Here is a 23,865-nt window from a genome sequence, read left to right on the forward strand (position 1 = left end):
TTTGGGGATTTGAGGATTTGTACCGAACTTTTGACCCTTTTACAAATTTACAGAATAAGTGAAATTTAGCACTTTCACTTGACCTTTGACCTTTTGGCAAGAAACTTCCAAGGGAATCTGTATTGGATAATACATGCATACACTAAGTTTCAAGAAAAAACCCTACAGGCATTGCATAGATAAGAGAGAAAGACATTTTGATGAGTTGACCTTTGACCCATGACCCCTAAATTCCCTACATTATCACTGCCAGTCAGTATATGCATACATACTAGATTCCATGAAGATACCTTGAAATATTTGTGAGATATGGAGAAAAAAGTGAAATTTTAACATTTTCACTTGACCTTTGACCTCATGACTCAAAGCTCTCTCTGGGAAATCTTTATTTGGTACAGTGGAAACTCGATATAACGAGATGGTCGGGACCGAGTCATTTTCCTCGTTATAGCCGATATCTCGTTATATCAGTAGGCATAAAAGAAGGCATAAAATAAAGACATTAATTTGCACATGTGGGGCTACCCATCATATTTCAATCAATACTGATAACTTGATAATGTGTGTGAGGGAATTACTCACCTTTATGGGTAAGAAGATGTTTTTCGCCAAGGAAATCCAATATCAAGAATGTGTTTCTTATTAATTGTAGATGTTTGAATTTGTAAATTTATATAGCTTGCGATTGTATCAAGATCGTCTGTGGATTGGTATGTGGTTATCGTATGTATGTGTGTTGTGTGGAAAGCTTGAGTATGGTCTGCACAATGCTGTGTGTGTATGTGACACATTCTGTATGTACATTATGACTGCGTGTGTGTGACGACGGGGAATTCCCTAAGTAGAAGGCCAATCACAGCATCAGATTGCCTCACACCTGCTAAACGTCATGATGATGTCATGTATACATATGGCCGTCCCACGCGTACCACATTTTCTGCATGTATCAGTGTGCGTGCACACACACACTTTACACGTACAACATGCAGTGCTAGCTGGAGTGCACTGAAAAAAAAAATGATTATGAGTGTACAAGACAGTTTTTGGCGCATCAAGCTTTACAAGCTTGGAAGATGATAGCACAGGCGAAGTAAGCTTTACCGAAGGCATTTTGCTTTACCTCGCTATAGCAGGTTTGATTTACTATGTTTTTCTTTGTTTGGAAGTCACAAAATTTATCTCGTTACAGCAGTTATTTCGTTATAGCCGATCTCGCTATAAGAGTAGCATTTTACATAGACTTGTGTGGAAGGAAATTTGGGACCGAGAGAATTTCCTCGTTATAACCGATATCTCGTTATAGCAGTGTTCGTTATACCGAGTTTCCCCTGTAGTTCACGAATACACCAAGTTTCAAGAAAATACCTCCAGGCATTGCATAGATATAGGGGAAATACTGAAATTTTGAGCATTTGACCTTGACCTTTGACCTTGAGCATGTGCGCCTAAAAGTTGATAGGCACAACTTCGCCCACTCATACATTATATACATGCCAAGTTTCATTAGGATATAACAGTTTTTTAGATACGCTGTCCACAAAATTGATTACGGATGGAAGGACGGACAGGCGGACGGACGGACGGACAACCCGAAAACATAATGTCTCCGGCGACACTTCGTGGCGGAGGCATAAAAATACTGAATGCTATATGAAGTGGTCTGTTCTTTAGCAAAGAACGCACTCATTTTTGCGCATATTAACCTACATGTAACATGCAATATTAATCATATCAAACATCATAGTAATGATAGCATTCCAGATTTTATTGGAAAATTCATCAACAATAATTATACATATTTTTTTTTCCATCGGACACATGCACTAATTTAGTAATTATTCAAATCATACCTCAAAGTGGGATTGGTCAAAATGACAAAAGTCTGACATAAATCAGGCAATTCCTGAATATTTTTCATTGTCATACAAAGACTAGAGGAAATGTGTGAAAAACAAGCTCAAAAGGGATTTGTTATAAACAGCTACATGCTTAAGGACATCCAGTCACCCAAAACAGCCAGTGCTAGTCATCCCTTTTTCACCTCTATTTTCTGGATTCTACATTTCATGACATGTGACTGCATCACAAAACAAACAAACAGTGGCACACCCTGATTTTACATGAGGACTCAAAATTGGTGAAATGGGTCAACCTAGCCAGTCTTAAGATTTCTATATTTTCTGGAAGAGCAATTCTTTTATATAATCATAAAGTTTGGTCTCATAAAATGAATGGAAAATTGTGATTTTTTTTGCAATTTTTCCTACATGTTCTTGTAGAGTAGTGTGATTACAAATGTTGTAGTGGCCCCTTTGGATTTCTTAAAAACCCTCTACATACACTAATATTATTACTCTTATTTTAAAGAACAATGCTACTTTGAAAGTTAATTTCACTGATGACTAGAATTTGCTTTATGAGTGTGGAAAATTTCAGTTTAATTCAATAAACTCTTCATTGTGGTTTACTATGGAGTTCTACATCCTGGTCTTGTCCCATTCATTACATGGAGTGCAGAGTGGCAAGGATAAAACACTTAAATAGATCCTAAATTTTTCTCTTTTCTCAGTAAACAATATTCTGGAGTGTGTACTTTCTATCCATTATTTAGAAAGGTTAGGAAACTCCATAATGTATTGAGTGATCTGCCCTTAACTATTAAAAGATCCATGTCTGGTGACTTTTAGGTTGTTTTGTGATGCAGGGTCACATATTACTCTAGCCTCAATGTTTTTAATATATCATTAATATTAGTTTATTCATTTGAACCAAGTTCACATGAGAATTTGAACTGTCAACTGCAACTACACCTCTACTAATGGCTGAAAAAGCAGTATACATTATACAAGGCAATTTGTGACTACACTGCCACATCTCAAAAGCCAAAACGTACAAAGTTATTATCAAAGTTGCACATATGTGAAATTGACTAGGTGCGTAACTCCAGCTGCACTAAATATTACAAGCGTAATGAGAACTGCTTATAGTACAGTGTATAAATGAATAATTTCCTAGTTGCCATTTTGATGAACCAAGTAATTCTGGAGTAATGCAAATCTGAAATGAAAAAAAAAAAAACCAAACACTTCCTTATATTAGTAATTAAACTTGTTTGTCTGAAGAGCCATAAACCTCTAATGAATGCAGTCAAGTTAGCATTGGACATGCCTATTAGAACTAAAAAAAAAATGAATTCAATCTGAATTCAATGCACAATGAAAGCCTTGTTTAGTTAGTCCACTAAGCCAAGGATTCAGTTTTTGACTGAATGTTGTGTGGACTAAATTTCAATTACCAAGAGACTAAACCAAGTGCATGTCACGTAGTCTCAGCATGCCAGTGTACCACTTTATTGGGTACTCCGCTTAATTTATGCACAGGCTGAACCGTTCAGATGCAAGTTACAGTAGGCCCTATACTTGAATATCTTTTACAGTTTCCCACAAAATATCTTTGAAATGGGTCGAAATATAAATTCTGTAGAAACTCTGACGTGCTGAGAAGTGAAAGAGTGCTTAGTGTCATATTTTAACATCTTGAATATGCAGTGTATGATTGATTACCTAGGTAGCCATTATCTCTACAAAGTATATGCATTTACGCATGCTGTATAGAAACCCTCGACCAGCATTATACACTATTCAAACTACACACACAGTGACACACTGATCACTACACATGTCAAGTTAACTCTTTCAAGAAACAAAGGATGAGCTTGCTCCACAAGCTTTAAAACTGGGTAAGAAATGCTCAGCCCAACACTACCTGATCATGTTGAGACGACTTACTGTATATTATTTAATCAAAAGAAGGGTGGAATGAACAAGTTTGGAACAAATTCAAAAAGTAAATGAAATTTTATTTACAGCAATGTAATCTCTGCCCCATTTAGCCACATGAAAATTTGTAGCATCATTTTGCTGTTATACTTGGGTATTGATAGAAAACCACATACCGATACTTGTATACGAAGAGTACAATGAGCATACACTACTATGATACTTGGAACGTGCAATGTGATGCATGTAAACAAACTGACAATGGGTGTACCATACTATACTCTGCAATCATAAGAGGAAAAATCAGCAAGTAAGAGGTGGCAGTCAATTTCTGATGCATGAAAATACAATATCTGGCTTAATATATTTACTTGGCTAGAAAAATGGAGAAGTACATGCTGTGTGATATGAAACTAGTGTACACACCAAATATGCTGGTGCTTGATGATCACTTGTACTTGGTCTACAAAACTTGAAATTTGGAAAAGTACAGCACTTCAAAAAGTACGTCTATACTGCAAAGAGTATGACACATTTAACTGGCAAATCATAATTAAAAAGCCACTGTGCACAATTCAGTGCAACTGTATTCTTGATCACTGCATTTAAGAAATTTCATTGGTTGTTTTCCATGTATATATGTGAAGATAACCTGTACAAGTTGCAATATACTCAAAAGGAATATCACTTTCATATACAGCAAAGAGATATTTTGGAAGATGTATTCACTTGACAGTGACATAATTTTCTTGTATTTTACTATTAAAAAAAAATAAAAAAATCTACTTTCCTATATTAAAGCAATCTATGCATTGAAGCAAATACTGGTGACAAATCTATTCATCTCACACCTATTTCAAAGTACTTTTTTTTTAAATCTTGCGAGACTTGAGGTATCAAAATAGACAACATATCTTAATGTGATTATGTTTCAATGATGCAGCAAATAGACACTTATGAACACACATTCTGTGTGCCAAAAAGAAGTAAACAACTATTTCATGGTCAGTTCACACTCAATTGAAGGAAAATGGGATTTTATGGATCGTAACTCCTGTTATCATAGTGAAATATGTGTCAATGATAGTCTTCTGCTCCAGTAAAATGAAATTATCTATAACAGCAGTACTACATCATCACAATCATCGACTAATGTTAATTTATTTTAAGAGCAACTCTGGTCAATGCCACCACCTGGAAAAGTATATGTTCATACTAAGTTTACTTGTCTCAGATTTTTATTTCTTTCTGTTTTTTCACACAGTGTGTGGGAAAAAAAAACATGAAAAAGATGTTAGGTACTTGGATGCTTTCCCTTTCACAACATAGATAATTTTTATGAAGTAAGAAGAGTTTAATACATGTATTCATAAATGTCAAGCTTGTCCCATTTTGCAATATTCTCTACATTTTGGTTTCCCATGTAGCCACATCTATTTGGAGATTTAAAAGAAAAAGACAACTGTCAACCAACCACCTAATGATACACTTGTATAAAGAGGAGGGAAGCACCACTTGTATATTCCTCCATATTTCATCGATCTCTTGCTTTCTTCAAGAATTTGCCAACTTTGTGTGATGACCTCACAGGTTGGCAGTAGTGGTGGTCTGGGACTGTGAGGAAGAGCAGAAAATATTTAGAGAAAAATGAAATATGTAACAATATCACTATGCACTGTAGAACATAAACAGGAAGTAAACAGCAATTTGAGAATGGTGACAATGCTAAAATGTAAACTAAAAGAACCTGAATACTACAGCCTCGATCCAGGAAGCAATTCTCAGTATCATAAGACAGGGTTCCCACAGAAATTTGAAAACAGAATTCCATGACTTTTCCATGACTAAATTGCTGCTTTCCATGACTTCCTTTCTGGCACGGTTTCCAAAATCAGACACGTTATGATGGCCTCCACCTCCCCTCACAGCCATCTGTTCCCCCCACTGTCTTACTCATGACATGTACATGTACATCTATTATCATTAGTATATGTCCCAGGAGTTATGTAGAATTTGGGATGTCACAAAACTGGGAAAAATGGAAATCATGAACACCAATTATAATAGCAGAGTACGATCACAGAGTATGAGAGTTGCGAGACACGACAAACTGGAAAGCTGCCATAGCCAAGAGGTAAATGCAATTCCATGACTTTTCCCTGACTTTCCATGACTGTGGGAACCCTGATAAGATCCATCCATTTCAAACTGACTTTACCTGTTAGCTACTTGTGGAACTCTTAGACCCCATTGCTAGAAACTTTGCGTTTTAACGCAACTCGAAAAATCAAACTCAAGTCCCCAAAATCGCATGCAACTTTGTGCGTTTAAGAGCAAGTGCATTGCTGAAAAGACTTGTGTTTGATTTCCTACACAAATATCAAACACAACTTTGATGAATCAAACACGACTGCCACCACTGTAGCAAAAAGCAACATTGGCACCACCAGTATGCTGACATTTTGTTCAGCAAAACTTTACTTGTGTAAAATAAAATCAGTTGCAAAAAAAAGAAAAAAAAGATGCAGAACCTAGAATACACACATTGTACCTCTGAGGTTAGTTTTCATTAACTACATAGAAATGCAGTCCACTGATGATCACCTCCCTGTGATACAGTTACTCTTTTCTGTAATAGTATGGAAGGGAACAACAACCTGACCCTCAAAAATTGTCGTCTCACTGAGATAGCACTGCATACTTTATACACAGCAGTGTTCATAGAGGTACGCCTACATGCCTAATCTGAGCAACGTCCACTTTTTTTTGCAATGACAACCCTGCAAAATTGAAATCATACCCTGTCGCAACATACAAATTTCTTTTTCACTACATCAGAATTTTACAGTCAAATTTATTAAATGAAAATCTCATAATTCACGCATCAGAAATTACTAAAAATGTAAACGGCAACGAATGGCAAGGATCAAACACAATTTGCAGCAATACTTTTGTCTGATGTAAAAGTACATTTGATCACAAGTTGAGGTTCTAGCAACGGGGCCCTGGTGATTCATGGGGAGAGTTTCTCCATCTTTAAAGCCAATGGGAGGGCTGATAAGGTTAGGGAGACAGAAAGTCTTCAACCCTTTATTACCTGAAAACCCTTTTGGCACACCCTATATGTGAGTTCATGTATACATGTGCAGATGTGAGTGGTTGATAGTGTGTGTGTGTGTGTGTGTGTGTGTGTATGTTTCTCTGCCCAATTCATGCCACGAAAAATCCTATTTGGCAAGGCGATTTCCATATATCCATGATGAATTAGTCTGAATCCATGCAAATACATGTGTAATTTATTGCTTTCTCCAGTGGTCATGGACATTGCAACAAATATTCTGGAGAGAAAAGGCAAAACCTGGCTCACCTTGTACTGGGCAATCTTCCTCTCAAGCCGCTTGCCCCAGTCTGGGTCTACCTTGCTCCACTGCTCCACCTGTGCGAGACAAAATACATATAGAATGAAATGCTGGAGAAAAAAAAAGTACTGCACATACCAAGCATATCTCGTGACAGAAAACTTTCATCAGTCCTATCTCCTATTGTAAGATCTTGCTTGTGACAGTTTGGTGGTAAATTCAATGCATTCCAACAACCTTAAATGTGACCTCCAGGCTAAGGAACACTTATTGTTTATCTGGTATTACTCTCAAAACACAAGCGAGTACTAAAGTGTCTACAGCATGTCGGTGATTTCTGTAAAGGGAAACCAAGAAATAATTGATGCCATTTATGAAATATAGTGAGTATATCTATGTATTATTGGGTACCACTTTATTGTGTACTCTGCTTCATAAAGGCTAAACAAACAGTTCCGATGCATGTAATATCTGATAACTGGGAAAGCATTTTGAGGACGGACTGATTTTGCTACAACACGCATTTCCCATTGACCCTTGCCCGATATATACTCGAGACCCGTCCTCACTGGGTTAAGTTCAATGGGTAGAAATTTAAATTTCCAGACAAACGAGATTTACGTACACAGTTTCCTACAGAAAGTCTTGACAAAAGTGTACTAAGGGGGGGGGGGGGGGGTGATTCACCTCCCCCTGGCCATTTTTGGGTTAATACTGGCCTCCTTTTCATTAGAATGTATTTCTCCCGTGCATAGTAATAACAGAGTGACTACACTATGATTCACAGAGAGAATGTATGCAATACATATGTGATTGCCCAGCTCAAAACCACAAAAAGTAAGCCATAATAAATTTCCCCATTTCTACATAGTTTAAAGGGGAAGGCTAGTACCTGATTAGTGGGAATCAGTGCGAATGCTGGGGGATGATTGTTCCAATCCTTGTGGGATTCATTTAAGAGTACATAATATATCTACTGTTGTGTGAAAATTATTTGCTTCAGAACGGTCTCATATTCAAGTAATGTGCAGATAAATGCCCCGTCACTGACCAGGGACGCTTACCTGGAAACATTAAACTGCACATTACTTGAATATGAGACCATTCTGAAGCAAATAGTTTTCACACAACAATAGATATATAATGTACTCTTGAATGAATCCCATAAGGATTGGAACAATCATCTCCCAGCATTTCCACTGATTCCCACTGATCAGTTACTAGCCTTCCCCTTTAAAGGTTTAAGTTCTCAGCTCTAAAATGATATATAACTTGTTAAAGTTGACCCATCCTAACTCAATAAAAAATTGTTTGAAATACGAGTTAGGTGATCTTGTTTCATAGAAAAGGGGGGAAAGGGGATTAAAAGACTACGATCACTCAGGCATGGTGTACAGAAGTACTTGTATCAATAGAATATGGTTCAGAAAAAGCTGCCTACATTTGTATATCATGATTTTGACTTTGTTTTTAGCTGCCATATTTTGACAGTGGGTAGAGAAAAGATTACTCTCTCAAGTAAGGCAAACTTGAGTGGGTCAACACAAATTACATATTTTAGTCCATTACAGAGAATCCTGATCTGCAATTTGGTGGGGATGGACGTTCTGTTTCATATAAGAGCCAACATAATATCTGCAATATCCCTGCCTGCCTTGCATTTATTCTCAACATCTCAAAGGTAACAGTTCTGCCATGGTACAAATGAGCAGAGCATTGAAACACACTCACAGCCCTCTTCTGGAGGAAATCAGCAGCACTGACAATGTGGGAGGCCATGTTGTCAACAGTAGCCTCACGGTCCGCTTCAGACAGGACATCACGCCAGAAGATGGCACACTGGGAGAAATTGTCCTCATCACAAGTGTTGTAGCGGCAGGCTTCGCCAGACACAGTGAACTTGCTCTGTGCATAGCTAAGGCTGTCTGTGGGCCCACTAAAGCTGTTTGGGAAGTAGTTGGGCAGCCCACCTGGAAAAATTTTTTTAATGAGATATTTACTCCTTGAAATGCTGCATTTTCAAATTCTTTTTCTCATGAGACATTTTTTTTTTCTCTCTTTTTTTGGCATATGCTTATGGTTCTATCAACACTCAGTCACAAATAAAACCAATTTGAATAAAATCAAGCTTTCAACTCTTTCAACAACACAAGCACTGGAAATTTTCTTCTGCCGAACTTTCTTCTGCCAAACTTACAGAAATTGTAGGAACTGAGAGAGCAAAATGATAAAACTAGTTTCCCATCCTGCATATTTCACTTCTTATTGACATATACTGTGTTGGCTTGTATATATGCAAAACATTCGAAGTGGAGCACCCTCAAAATTCTGGTGGTATGACAAGTGAGCTAAACCATACCCAAGTTGTCAGTGACACACTGGGGTCCATCCCGCTGGTAGTTGCGGGTTCTGGCAGCAAAAGGGCAATTTACTGGAATCTGCAGGTAATTGGTCCCCAGCCTGTGACGATGGGTGTCCGAGTAAGAGAAGAGACGGCCCTGTGAAGAATATCAATAGAGACAAATTGGCTACGATCAACAAAGACTTGATGACTCCCAGCCCAAAGTTACCATAAGAGTCCTGACCTCTAGAAGAACACAGAAGGGAATGGTAAAAATTATCTGCAAATACAAAACACTTTGAGCAGGATGTGCAAAAATTACATGCTTATAAACCTCATGACTAGTTAGATTAGTCTTGAGCGCGCAGCGGCCCCCTTTAGACTATCGTGATGGGTTCGCCATCTTGCAAGTGCATGCACAATTTCGGACACGACATAAGCCTGACAATTGAGTATATGAATATAAAAACGATAAGTCCAATGTTTGGCCAAGTTAAGTTTTAATAGATGGAAATAGAAATTATGGAATTGTGGAGGCTTAACGTAAGTTCTAGGCCGTGGCAGTGCAGCAGTGCATGCAGCGCATAGCGAACAACACCACTGCACTGTGTAATGTAATAGGCCACTGTGAATTCGCCGTTGTTGATTCCTCTGAGCGAGCTACGCAGCGTAGAACAGCGAGAGAAGGAGGTCCAGGACTAGAAGTAGGCCTAAAGCCGCTTTGTTATCTAGATCATCTTCAAAATCGGTCTCAGTTTCTTAGAATAAGTCCTAAACCACACCTGATATGTAATTGTGCTTCTGCTGCAATTTACGAAATTCCTCTGTTACTTGAAGCAGTCACTTTGTCAATTGAGGTTGAGCTGAACTGCATTGATTACACACATACACACACGCCATCGCATCACAGATTTCTGTGATGACAATGGCACTGCACCATGCTGGCGTACGAGTAAACACCAAGCGAACTGGAGTTTATAATTCGAGTCTACGTGCAATTCTTCTTGTGCGAAACTGTTAGTGATCAATTTGAAGCTCAAAAATTATTGCGCTCATTTTTCACAAATCTTGAATTTACAAATCAGTGATATTAACTAAATACTGAAATATTACTAACATATATATATTTGATTGGAATTATTATCACAAATACGCCAAAATTGATTCAACAAATCGAGTATATATGAATTGTATTTATGGTGAAGCTTGACCAATGAGAGACTGATACTGTCTATTCCGCAAAGACGTCACACTTCCCTCGACAAGCGGCGGCACCTTCGAAACAATGGCTGCATGCAGAGACGGAAACATGCCCACTCGGAGCTCTCAAATTCTCCGATTTTTCTCTCTTTGAAAAAAATCTTATAAGATTGTTCCCTGGGCAAATGTGGGAAGTTATCAACACCCAATCTAATGAGCAGAATTCATGTTTTGGGTTTATTTCCACTTTAAGCATGACATAATTATACATGTATATTAAAGTCAGGAATGTGCAATACATCAAGATAATGATGTCATACAGTTACTAATAATGCAAATCATAATTCAGTTTCCATTATATGACATGAAAGAAGGGCAATGATGTCATATAAAAGCAATCCATTTCCACTTTTAAATAACCTTGTGATTAACCTTTTAGGAATAATCAGATAGCATTTGCTGGACAGTGTTCAATCTTCAGAACGTCATCATCCTGAAGGGGATCAATATACTGTCACATGCCTAGATAAGGAAATACCTGGAGCATCTTGTCTGGAGAAGGCTCAATGCCTGGGATCATGTGAGCAGGGGAGAAGGCGATCTGCTCCACCTCAGCAAAGTAGTTCTTGGGGTTGAGGTTGAGGACCATCTTCCCAACAGGAATCAGAGGGTACTCCTTCTGGGACCAGACCTGGAGGCAAGCAGAATGTGCACATGGGAGGACTCGATGAATTGCGCCTGCAAATACTCTTTTAATAGGCAAGTGAAAACAACATGCAACATGTACTGTGTGCTGTTGTGCAACAGTATGTCCTAACCAATGTTTTGGTAGTAGACATACATGTAAGTCTCAGCTTTTCAAAGTACAAGTAATACAGTGCTTTCAATTATTTGCATTAATGATTGTTCCTGTTGTTGCATGATATAACATTTTAAAGGGTTATTCATTATTACAGAATATAGTGTCTTTGTGTGAGCTTTGTCAAATTAACTCACACAACGCTTTACACATTACAGCTTTTTGAAAACAAAATGCTTTAAAAAAAAGGGAACTATCACTCAATGTGATTAATACCCCCACCTAAAACTGAGGGAGTTAGCTCAACCAGCAATAATGTTGTAAGCTTTTGATTGAAAAAAAAAAAAACTTATGGAAGCAATGCATTTTGTTCAACATTCAATACTGCATTTTGCTCACTATTAGCCACATGTGCCATATCTCAGGTAATGTGCACAAAACGTGGGTAAGTAGGATAAATGAACTGGCAATTTCTATGATTTTCATTTAAAAAATGTTACACTGTACCATGGCAACACAATATTTGACATAAAATGAAGTTTGCACAACTCCAATGTAAATATATCATAGTGGTCACATGTGCCAAATTTCAAGCCAAAGGGAGTAAGCTGAATTTACACTATTATTGTATGATTTTCATTCAAAATATGCTGTTACCATGGCAACACATTTCCCAACATTGACAAAAGATGAATTTTGCACATCTAGGTAATAAAGTGGTAATATGTGCCAAATTTGAAGCCAAATGCTCCAGAACTGAGTTAGCTGAATCCAATTTTTTGTATGATTTTTGTTTAAAAATACTGTTACCATGGCAACACATTGTTCAACAATGACGGTAGCATAAATTTGCACATGCATGTACTATGGCAGTCGTATGTGCCAAATTTCAAGTCAAATGCTCAAAAACTGAGGGAATTAGCTGAATCCATACCATTTTTGTATGATTATTCATTCAAAGTATGCTGTTCCCGCGGCAACGCATTGTTCAACAATGACGATAGATGAAGTTTGCACATCTACTACTATAGCACTCACATGTGCCAAATTTCAAGTCAAATGCTCAAAGACTGAGGGGGTTAACCGAATCCACAGTATTTTTGCCTGATTTTCATTCAAGCATTGTTCAACAATGACGATAGATGAAGTTTGCACATCTACTACTATAGCACTCACATGTGCCAAATTTCAAGTCAAATGCTCAAAGACTGAGGGGGTTAACCGAATCCACAGTATTTTTGCCTGATTTTCATTCAAAATATGCAGTCACCATGGCAATGCATTGTTCAACAATGACAAAAGATTAAGTTTGCACATCAACATACTATAGCAGTCACATGTGCCAAATTTCAAGCTAAATTTCTTCAAGACTGAGAGAGTTAGCTTAATCCAAAATATTTTTGTTTGCTTTTTAGTGAAAAAATGCTTGTTACCATGGCAACGCATTGTTCACCATCAACAGAAGATGTGTTCTGCACATCTACATACTGCAGCGGTAACACGTGCCAAAAATCAAGTCAAATACTCAAACACTCAAGGAGTTAGGTCAATCCACATATTTTTGTATGATTGGTATAAAAAACTGCTGTTGCCATGGCAACAGATTTATTCACACACAAAAAAAGGTGTCTTGCACAAGTACATATTACATTTCTAGTAAACACCAAATTTCAACTGAAATGCTACAAAACTGAGAGTAGTTTGATCCACAACATTTGAAAGATTATGAAAATTTGCCGTTGCCATGACAAGGCATTATGCAATACCAAACAAAAAAGGTGTCTTGCACATCTACCTTTTTTATGGCCCGACCAGACGCTGTTAGTACGCTGTGCGAATACAGCGTCTGACCAACGAGGCATGCACCTTCAAAGTGGGGAACCACAACACGACTACAAAACTTGTTAAAATTTATACGTTTCTTATAAAAATGTATACGTTACTCACGTTAAGTGCATGCTTGTATTACAGAAGGTTCATAAGTCCATAGAGAGCCTTCACGATAAGTCCATTGAACAGAAAAATGGCACTTTCTAGCGCAGTAGAACAGCGAAGAAGTCCCCGACCGTCGGGGTTCATCATCGCAGAATTAAAAAATGGCAAGTGACTACTCAGCATATTATGCGTGCGCGTGTGTGGCTGGAAGTGCAGCGATCTATTGCATGTGTGCGCTCTATGGTGCTAGCATGCACGATCGACAGATCGAGTGAACTGCCGATTATCAGATGTACCGTTCGCACATGCTGCATATTAAATCATCATTTTCGGTAAGTTGTAAAAGTGAATTTCAATATTGATAGTGTAAGGGGGTCGCAATTCAAATAAAAGATCTTGTACAAAGTGCAAGTTTGGGTTCTCAGCACCGTTGGGTATAAGGCCCACTTTAATTTTTTTTTGTAAAAAATCAACTCCAACAAAAGAGGGCAGAAGATGCCGCTTACATAACCAAACTAAAGGTTCTCCCTGTCCTCCACAAACATGAACAAATTATCACAACTGGAGCACTTGAGTTGTACACCTTGCAGTCGCGAGCTCACATAGCAAAAATGAGGGTATGAGGACAATGTCAATGCAGTGGCCAGCATGAGTAAGGGGACAGCTCTTTGTCTCCTTAGTTTGATATGGCTGGTCATAAACTTCAGGGTCACAATAGATACATAGACATTGTTTGGCAATTAACTTCATGGTCACAATAGATGCATGGACATTGCTTGCCCCCTTCTTAATCCAATACCCACAGTGCATGTGTTGTAGGTATGGGTAGGGACTAAAATTTATCTCTACCTGTATTCCACATAGAGACCTACATATTGTATGAGTACAAGGGAGATATGTTATAGTGACTTATAAAAGTGACACCATATTCCGGGCATCTAATCAAAGTGCTATGGCTGAAATAAAGTTAAATTATTTAGGTGAAAGTGCATTCCCTTACAATAGCATAGATATGAAGTCTCATTATTATTTTGTTCATCAGATGAGTTTGAGGTGACAAAAATGATCTAAAGTATCAAAATTCAAAGCGATCGCCATGCGATCGGTGACCTCTCTTCATGTTTGTTGGTCCGTTGGTACAGCCCTGTCGCGCTACGTACAGCGACTGGGCTGTGAATAGTTACCTCTTATAGTGATCACACATGCCAAATTTGGGTTTAATTGTTAAAAAAATGAGACAGTAGTTCAATCCATAAGTTTTTATGAAAATCTGCTGTTGCCATAGCAATGCATTATGTGATACTAACGAAAAAGGTATCTTGCACATCTACCTGTGATAGTGGTCACACATGCCAATTTTGGGGTCAATTGCTGAAAAAATGAGAGTAGTTCGATCCACAAGATTTTGCAATGGACCGACTGACCAACTAACCGACGACCTGGCCACCTGACCTCAGAGTGATTCCTTGTACCACCATACACACTATGTGGGTGGGGGTATAAAAAACATGAGATGCAATCTTTACTCACACTTTAAGTAAGTTTCCCTTCTTCCACCAACAGGGAGCTTTAGATTTTTGCAATGGGTATGTTCAGAGGGAAAAAAACCTGTTCTGAGCATGCGCAGCATCGCGTATCAAAGTCCATCTATTTATAGCTTGCATCGTGTGAGTTTTCACTACGCATTCTGTGCTATTTTTACATTCGCTCAATTCACGATGTAGAGAGCGACTTCATGCACCGATCATATGGGGACGCCATTTTATTTTTCATAGGTTGCGTCTCTGCATAATCTAAAGCTGCTTTTCAACACAACGCAAGGAAGAGGAGAACGTCCAGCTCAAGCATCGTCTAAAACGTCCGCGCCGCAAATCTAAAGCTCCCAAATGTCTCGCACGTTCACCTTAACTGATTTAATAAAGTTAATACCAACATAATCATCCATTAATGTTAGAAATGGCATTTGTTTATGTAAATTGTAAAAGAAGAAAAATAAATCAAAGAGTGAATCCACTTTAGACATCAACAAAGGATATCAATTGACTTTCTTTCTTCCTCATTTCTATATTATGACAATATCGAGCAAATCCTTAACATTGTACTTGCACTACTAACCCTCCCTTCACTTCTCATCTCAATACTTGATGAGCAAAATCTACATCGGCATGCAACAGTGATTAGAACATTACCCATGTCATTTTATCTTTATATTTATGGATGGCAATGAACGGAATACGTGGGATTATTGCCTATATAAGGTAGTTTTACTGGGCAATTGCAGTTGGTATTTTGATTGGTCAGGAAACCACCAGTTTCCAGCGGGCAATATTAGTACATATTTTTCTTCTTCCGGGTTTCGCCGTTAACTTTACATGTAAACACTAAGGTCAATCACCAGGAGAATATATGCACAAACATATGCCGCCCGCACTCAACAATTACAAGCACACTTACAACCATGTACTTTTGTCACTCAATTTTGTAAACAACTTTGACCGATCGGTTTCGCGTACATATGTACGAACACAACACATGGTGACTGCGACTGCGGCTTCTTATTCATCTTTCACAGAAAATGGTTGCCATTTCTGTGCTAAGTTCAAGAATCTGTGTGGACCACATCTATTGATGTTTGAGGTGTGGAATAAAACAAATAGTGTATGATCTTTACTTGTGCAATGGAACAAGAGTTCACACTCGGTGAAAGACGAGGCGCACTTTATAGTCACATGTTGATGATTCACAGGTAAGTCAAATGTGGCTAGTGGGCTAGATCAATATCATAGTGTGTTCACATACCATATTGCCCTCGACTTTGAGTCGGGCAATATTCTTTCAGTTTGGGCAATATTTTCAGGTATCTCCCTCAAGGCCAGTCAATATATAAATATTACACAAGTTACACAAGTAGTGCCAATATTGCATGAATCAAAGATGAGTGCAATATTGGCATATTTCTTGCATGTTTCTGTGATAGTAATGTGACAAACAAAAGACAAGTTACGCTGACTCGAGAGGAAGGTGCATTCCAATGTCTTTTTTTAAACATATCAGTGATTGACAGATGAGGTCACAACAGGAATATTGGTTTGGAAGGATTTTTTGTGGGCATATCCAAGTAATCTGAAGAAAAATAGAAGAAAAATTAGTTAAAAATATATGGAATGTTTCGAGATATTCATTTCACCACAAAAGTGATGTTGAGGGTATCATAAATCAACACAAATCAACATGCATTTGTATTTTAGAGTAAACTAGGTTTCATTTGGATAAATGGTTAAATTTTTAAAGAGAGCAAGTATTTGTGAATTTGAGCATTTTCACTTAACCTTTGACCCATGCCCTTTGACCCTATGGCCCATAATTCTTCAAATAATCACTAGAGCCTCGGTCACAACTCGTGCGTGTTTACAGTACGTACATTTTTGGCGGAGGCCACGGTCGCCACGTTTTTCTAAAAACGTTGGGAAGGAGTAGCAAAAGCAGGAAGGGAGCACGGTTGCGCAAGGTGTAAATATGTGCCATAAGCGGTTGCGTCCATCATACGTTGCACACGTGGTAAGTTGTACATGCTTACAATGTGCTTACAACGCACGGTTTCCATGCGACTGCCACGTATGTTGTAAGTGCATGCAAGTCAGCTGTACAGAGAACGCGCGTCACCTGTACTGAAGATGAATCCGTTGCACAACCGCAGCTCCAACGCAGAGAAAGTTCTGCATGCACTAAATGTGCTATGTCATGTTTGCGTGCTCCAAAATCCTTACTGAGGCAGTATTTACTACTTACGGATCCCCAAATTTTGCCCACATTTTTCCAGGTAGACAGCACCCACTTGCAAGTATGGCGAGTTGTGACCGAGGCATAACTGGCAACATCCATTTTTATGACAATACTTTGAGCTATTTTTAGAGTATGGGTAAAAATCATGACATGTTCATTTGACCTTTGACCCCATGGCCAAAATCTTTCCCTACAAAATCATTGTGCAGCAATGCATACAATAATGTATAACCTAATTTCAGTAAGTTTATCTCCACAGTATGGAAAGAGAGTGCAATTTCAGCATTGAATACTGTAAAAGTGGTTTCTTTCGCGGTGGTTTTATTTTCGCGCTTTTCCCGCTTTGAGGTTGAACCGCAAATTTAACATCACGCGAAAATGTTTTGAACTCGCCGCTTGTTACAACGCTATTGCGCAATTGCACACACGAAGATTCCGCGAATTCAACATACACACAGCGATACCGCGTAATGTAGGTACAAGCATGTTATAAAGTACTCGAGAGACGGAATTTCAGGTAAGCCTGCATTTAATTTTGATTTCTATTTAATAAATAAAAGAATACTTGGATTATAGTTTGGGTTTTCATGTGCAAAATAAAACAGTTTTTGCCAACTGTGAATTCACAGATTTTGCCAACAGCGAATTTAAACACATGCGAAAAAGTCGGCACCGATGGAATCCGCGAAAGTATCTGTACGCAAAAGAAACCACTTTTACAGTAGTAGACTTTCAGCATTTTAACCCGATCTCTGACCCATGACCTTTGAACCCATGACCCCAAAAGTCCCAAAAGAATCATTGTCAGGCAGTATATGCATACTTACATGTAGTTTCATAGAAATACCTTGAGTGATTTCCAAAATATGGATAAAGAGTGAAATTTTAGCATTTTCACTAAATCTTTGACCTTCATTTGACCCCATGGCCAAAAAAAAAAAGAAGAAAATATTCATCTGGTATACAAGTATACACTAAGTTTCAAGAAAATATCTTCACGTTTTGCAGAAATATGGGGGAAAACATGAAATTTCAAGAATTGACCTTGACCCTTTGACCTTGAACATGTCCACACAAGAGTTGATAAGCACAACTTTGTCCACTCATACATACAGGGTTTGTATAGACATATGCCAAGTTCCATTAGGATACCTCAAACGTTTACACTGTCCACAAAATTGATTATGGACTGATGGATGGACGGACAAAAACATACGGACTGATGGATGGACGGACAAAAAAAAACAACAATGCCTCCGGTGACACTTCGTGGCGAAGGCATAAAAAGAAAATGCTTGTATGTAGTTTACATACTAACCTTGGTAAGGTCAAACGGATTGTCACGGTGCTTCTCTGCTTGCTCATTGGTCATGACTTGGATGTGGAGTGTCCATGATGGCTAAAGAAAAATATGACACTATTGAATATTGTAGCTTTATGATCTGTGAATTTAGTGAATTTAGTGAACTTTATTGACTCTTTCGACCCCCTCATGGGGTATGAGAGTACAAAGAATATAATAAATAACAATATGACAAACCAGTGAATTCAATGTTCTTCACTCACATGAATAACTACTTTTTTTATAACTATGACCTATTTTCACCACAATTTTTTTGTGGCACTTTAAAATGGTGATTGAATGTCAATTCAGGTGGTCCAAAGCAAGTGGTCGACATGTACAGTATTAGCACATCTCATTTTTGTCAACATACCAATTTGTACCTAGATCTTCAACAAGATTTCTTACTTTGACTGGGTACATGATTTAATGGTGCAAAATTCAAAGTACATCTATGCCTTTGGGAATACCAGGGAAATGTCCTACTGCATCACGAAATATTTGTGACCCACTACAACAAAAGGATCCGAAAGTCGAGGGAAGTCGATTTTCTGAAAGTGACATGACATTATTCCCTTATTCTTCCACTTTGATTTCATATTGAACACGACTCATAAAAAGGACTCGGTTGCGGAGATATTGATGATTTTAGGGGACCATGTTCAGTGGTCTAGGAAATCAGCGTTTCGAGAAAACCACCTTGAAAGTATGCTTGCCGACGCAGTCGTGATCAAGGGGAGGTACATGTAGGACAGTTTTCACCTTTTGACAATAGGTCTGCTTATAGCAACATCCGAGATGTTCATTCAAGCTTAGTGCCAGTGGTCTATGCACGACCAATCAGTAACCAGGATGCTATGCACTGACCAATAAGATCACACCCTTGTTGCTAGGGGCGGAGTATATCTGTGGCGCTAAATCCAAATCTTCGGACACGTTTCTGTTCCGTTGAAAGTCGGAAAATCATGGCCCAGAAAAACGCTAATTTCTTGCCTTTCCTTTGATCATTTAGCTTCGAAACTTCGGCAGATGATAGACAAAACACTATACCACAACATTATGCCAAAAACAGAAATTCAATGGTTTTGACTGATTTAGACTATCAGACTTCAAACTCGATTTTGACGGCTCTGCCTTCAGGGACTTTCGGATCCTTTTGTCGTGGCGGGTCACATTTTCTATCGCATATGCTGAGGCAAAGAATATGACAGAAAAAAAAATGTAAAACAAAGAATGTTTGGGTGCAGCGGATGATGCAATGGCATCACTGGGGCTACTCACAAAGTTGCCAGTGGCAATGGCATTGTAAAGATCACGAATAGCGTAGTCTGGATCAGTGGATGCCAACTCCCCAGCGCGATGACGATTGAAGTTCTTGATCCCCTGGTCACACTTCCAGTGGAACTTGACCCAAACAGACTCACCATCCTTGTTGACCATCCTGAAGGTGTGGCTGCCGTAGCCGTTCATGTGTCGGTAGCCGTCTGGAGTGCCACGATCTGTGAACAAGAATGACACCTGATGGGTGGTCTCCGGCCGCAGAGTGATGAAGTCCCAGAACATGTCTGGGTCCTACAAATTGGAAAAGATAGAGAAAAGTAGAATATATATCAAGTCTGAAGAGCAACTTCACACCTGCAAAAACAACAGCATTCAGAATCTCTACTCATTAAAGGACAAGTTCACCTTCATAGACATGCGGGTTGAGTGCATGGAGCAATATCAGTAGAACTAATCAGTGAGAGTTTGAGGAAGATTGGACAACCCGTTCAAAAGTTATGAATTTTTGAAGTTTCTCCTCACGCAAGGCTGGATGAGAAGACTACTATAGCTTGTGATGTCACATGAGTACAACGATATCAAGACAGAATAAAGAAAATTCAACATATTTTCACTTTTCTCGCATAACAAAAGAACACTTGACTTCTCTCTTTCAGAAGGCAGGGGGAATAATATTACCCTTGACATATGTCAGTAACAAGTCAAAGAAATGTGCACTTTATTCAAAAAGTGAAGTTTGGTGAAATTCTCCTTTTATTTTCTTTAAATCGTTGTATGCATATGACATCATACACTGTAGTAGTCTTCTCATCCAGCAGTGACTATGCAGAAACTTTAAAAATTCGTAACTTTTGAACAGATCGTCCAATTTTCCCCAAACTTTCTCTGATGTGTTCTACTAATATTGTTGCATTTACTCAATCCACATGTATATGAAGGTGAACTTGTCCTTTAAATGATATAATCTGTAACTCACTTCATAGAGGTGCCATTTGATAATTGTGGTAGCATAATCTTGTAACATTTAAGCAGTTTCTACAACAGTTCCTTCAATGACCCATTTTAGTGACAAATACACATTAATGAGCCAAAGAATGATGGATTTGCTTGGTCATTTTTCACTGGCTAGTCCTTAATCTTTTTATTAATTAATTTCTTTCTAATTCATGGCAAAGATGAGGCAATCTTGTATGTGAAAAACGAATACAGTCAAACCTGTCTATAGTGGCCACCCAAGGGAAGCAAAAAGAGTGGCCGTTACAGACAGGTGGCCGCTATAGACAGGTTATCCAACCTTTGTATGCATTGCTTACATGTACATGTATGTACACTGTAAATACATATGAACATGTGTGTTTCATGCATTGAACAATGCCGGTATTGATCAAGTTGTACGGTTGCACAGTAGCATGTGTACACTACAGTCATGAAGAAAGCTTTATACTAGTGCATTATTATGACTGAATGGGTGATGAATGCAGTGGTGGTGATTACTGAACGTTACCCATGAATGACTGCTACAAAGCAGAAAAACACGCTGAATTATTGGCTCGGCTACAGCAGCGGCTCTGTGTGTGTCTGTGGCTGCTCCTGGAGGCCACTATTACATACTTGCCAACATTTTGAAATCCTGAAGAGGTAGATTTTGCGAGGGAGCGAAGTGACCAAGCCCGAGCGCGCTTGCGCGCGAGGGGGGGGGGGGGAGGGTGTGGGAGGGGGGTGTTCCCCCTCCCGCGGTGTGGACTTTTTTTGTTTTTCAATATCAAAATATGAGATTTGGTGCATGATTTTTAACCTTTTTAAAGGGTTCTTGGTATTGATAAAAAAACATATAATCCATGTAAATCTATGAACTATTTTGTAGACTATGCATATAAAAATAAAATCAGACATATTGGTAAATAATTTTTGTAGGCTAAGCATATGTGAAAAAGTAATCAAACATATTGGCAAATAATTTATCCCCTTATAGTGTACTTTCTATTGTGGAGCTAGTTTGATGAATAAGACATAATGTTGCCCTCACCAAATCTAAATTAATTAGCAGATGACCTGGCTGTGAGATTCCTGTACGTGGCAGATTTTGCTCTCTTCTGCTGTGTTTGGGAGGGTTTCCATTCGTAGCATTCACTCTTGCAGAACGTGAGCTACCAAAACATTACTATTATGCGTGGTTCTAGCTACACGTACACGTGTACAGTAAGTCTTGCACGCACGTTATGATAGAGACTAGTGCGCCACTGCAGTGTGCATAGTCATGTGTGCATATTAAAAGGCTGAATACGACGTTTTTGAGAAACGAGTTCCTTGAAATTATTATTAGTATTCTAATTACTAGCTTATTTTAGGGAATCAACGCACAATGAAGGGAAAATATGACTTCCATTTCATTTTATGGTACGTTTGCTACAAAATCGGTAGATCAGAAGAGAAAATCGGTAACCGGTCAAAACCTCTAAAAAGCGGTAGTCTACCGCCCAAAGCGGTAGAGTTGGCAAGTATGCTATTAGTCCATGGGCCAAGACCCCGAAAAATGGGTTATTGGTACCATCTGAGGTAGCAAGTTCTAGTTGTGCATTTTGAAATGGCATATGTCTAAGGATTATTTCTTTGCTATGATAGCATTTCCAGAGTAGTAGCTTAGTCATAGATTTCAGCCATTTACCCGAACAATACCAAATATTTTCTGACGCTCCGTGACCAAAGACAGGTACACTTTGCCCCTTGATAATTTCCAGATTTTTCAACCAATCCCTCTGAAATTTGGCACATATGTACAGTATATGATGCTCTACAAAATGACACCATCAAAATTTATTTAAAAACACCGGATGGGGTGCATTCAGACAAAATACCCTGAAAACAAAGACAATTTTTCACGATAATATTCAATTGATTTGTTCTAAATAATGAATTGGACATGTGGAGTAAAAAAGAACCAAATTGTACTGTTAGTTCAAATCTACAAAGTCAAAGGAACGCATTTTTAGCCTTGTTTTGACAAATTTAGTGCATTTAAGGGTCCAAAGCTTACAAGAAAACAGTGCTTACCACATTACATAAAGACAAAAATCGAGAGGGCGCTACAACCGTTTAAACAATTTAATGAATATTTCCTTAAAACAACCTTAGTTATGGTTATGACTGTACACATGTATTGTTCTGAAGCAGATTAGGAGTTATCGCAACTTTTGTGGTGAGGCTACTAAAAATTAGTATTAATTAGGCAAAAAAAAATCACTTCAAAAAATGTAAAACAAATGCACAAAACTTATCAAATCATGTTTCTTATCTCACGTGAAGAAATCATATTGAGCCATGCTTGTAACTTTTTCCCAACCATACATCATTGGGAAAGCACTTAAGAGTTATTGACAACTTGCTTTTGTATGCTGGTTGCAGTGATAACCAGAATGGGTTAACGTAAAACATACGGGTATTTTGTTTGAAATAATTTTCCAAGGAAACTCACCACATTTGGTGGTCATCGGATAAGAAACTTAGCAAAGGACGTATGGTAGAAAGGGAGCCCCTCACTTAAGTGCCATTGGCTCGATAAGCATTCAAAAGCTCTTTTCATTTCGCTTTTGAGCAAGCAAATGTCGTAGTACAGGTATACTCGTAACTAACTGTATATCAATAAGCAAGAGTGATTACTGACTAATCATTGACTCAGTAATTATTGACTAATCATTGACTAAGTAATTATTGACTGTAACTTTTACTTTTCATCTTAGATTTCATCATTATGATCAGCAATAGCTGTTTTGAATATTCATTTTTTCTTTTGCCACACACATCATGTCGACTACAGTTGTAAGATAATCCCCATTACATGTCATTCATTGATTTCTTTATCTCTAATATTCATCTGTAATTGCATTGTGAACTTCATATTGTGTTTATAATCTGAATTGACATCTTTAGTTTGATCCGGATCATCAAATTCCCTATTTGTGATATTCAATTAACTTATTTGCATCATGTGTAATCCACATGTAGACTTTTCAACGTCCAATTTAAGTTCAAGTGATGTACAGTCAAAC

General features: G+C 38.2%; 1 protein-coding gene across 1 annotated transcript in view; it reads right to left on the reverse strand.

Moving 5' to 3' along the window:
- Positions 1-1,747: 1,747 nt before the first annotated feature.
- LOC139731430 (catalase-like) overlaps positions 1,748-23,865 on the reverse strand; it is a 96,303-nt gene continuing 74,185 nt past the window's right edge. The window contains exons 5-11 of the mRNA XM_071642313.1: positions 19,820-20,110; positions 18,515-18,595; positions 11,218-11,370; positions 9,498-9,636; positions 8,870-9,108; positions 7,147-7,215; positions 1,748-5,393 (exon numbers count right to left, since the gene is read on the reverse strand). Of these exons, the coding sequence (XP_071498414.1) occupies positions 5,364-5,393; positions 7,147-7,215; positions 8,870-9,108; positions 9,498-9,636; positions 11,218-11,370; positions 18,515-18,595; positions 19,820-20,110 (1,002 nt within the window). The 3' untranslated portion in view covers positions 1,748-5,363. The remainder of the gene's footprint in view (positions 5,394-7,146; positions 7,216-8,869; positions 9,109-9,497; positions 9,637-11,217; positions 11,371-18,514; positions 18,596-19,819; positions 20,111-23,865) is intronic.

The sequence above is a fragment of the Diadema antillarum genome, unplaced genomic scaffold, assembly GCF_040938485.1.
Source record: "Diadema antillarum isolate AM-2024a unplaced genomic scaffold, OU_Dant_1.0 seq00000371_RagTag, whole genome shotgun sequence".
Taxonomy (NCBI): Eukaryota; Metazoa; Echinodermata; class Echinoidea; order Diadematoida; family Diadematidae; genus Diadema; species Diadema antillarum.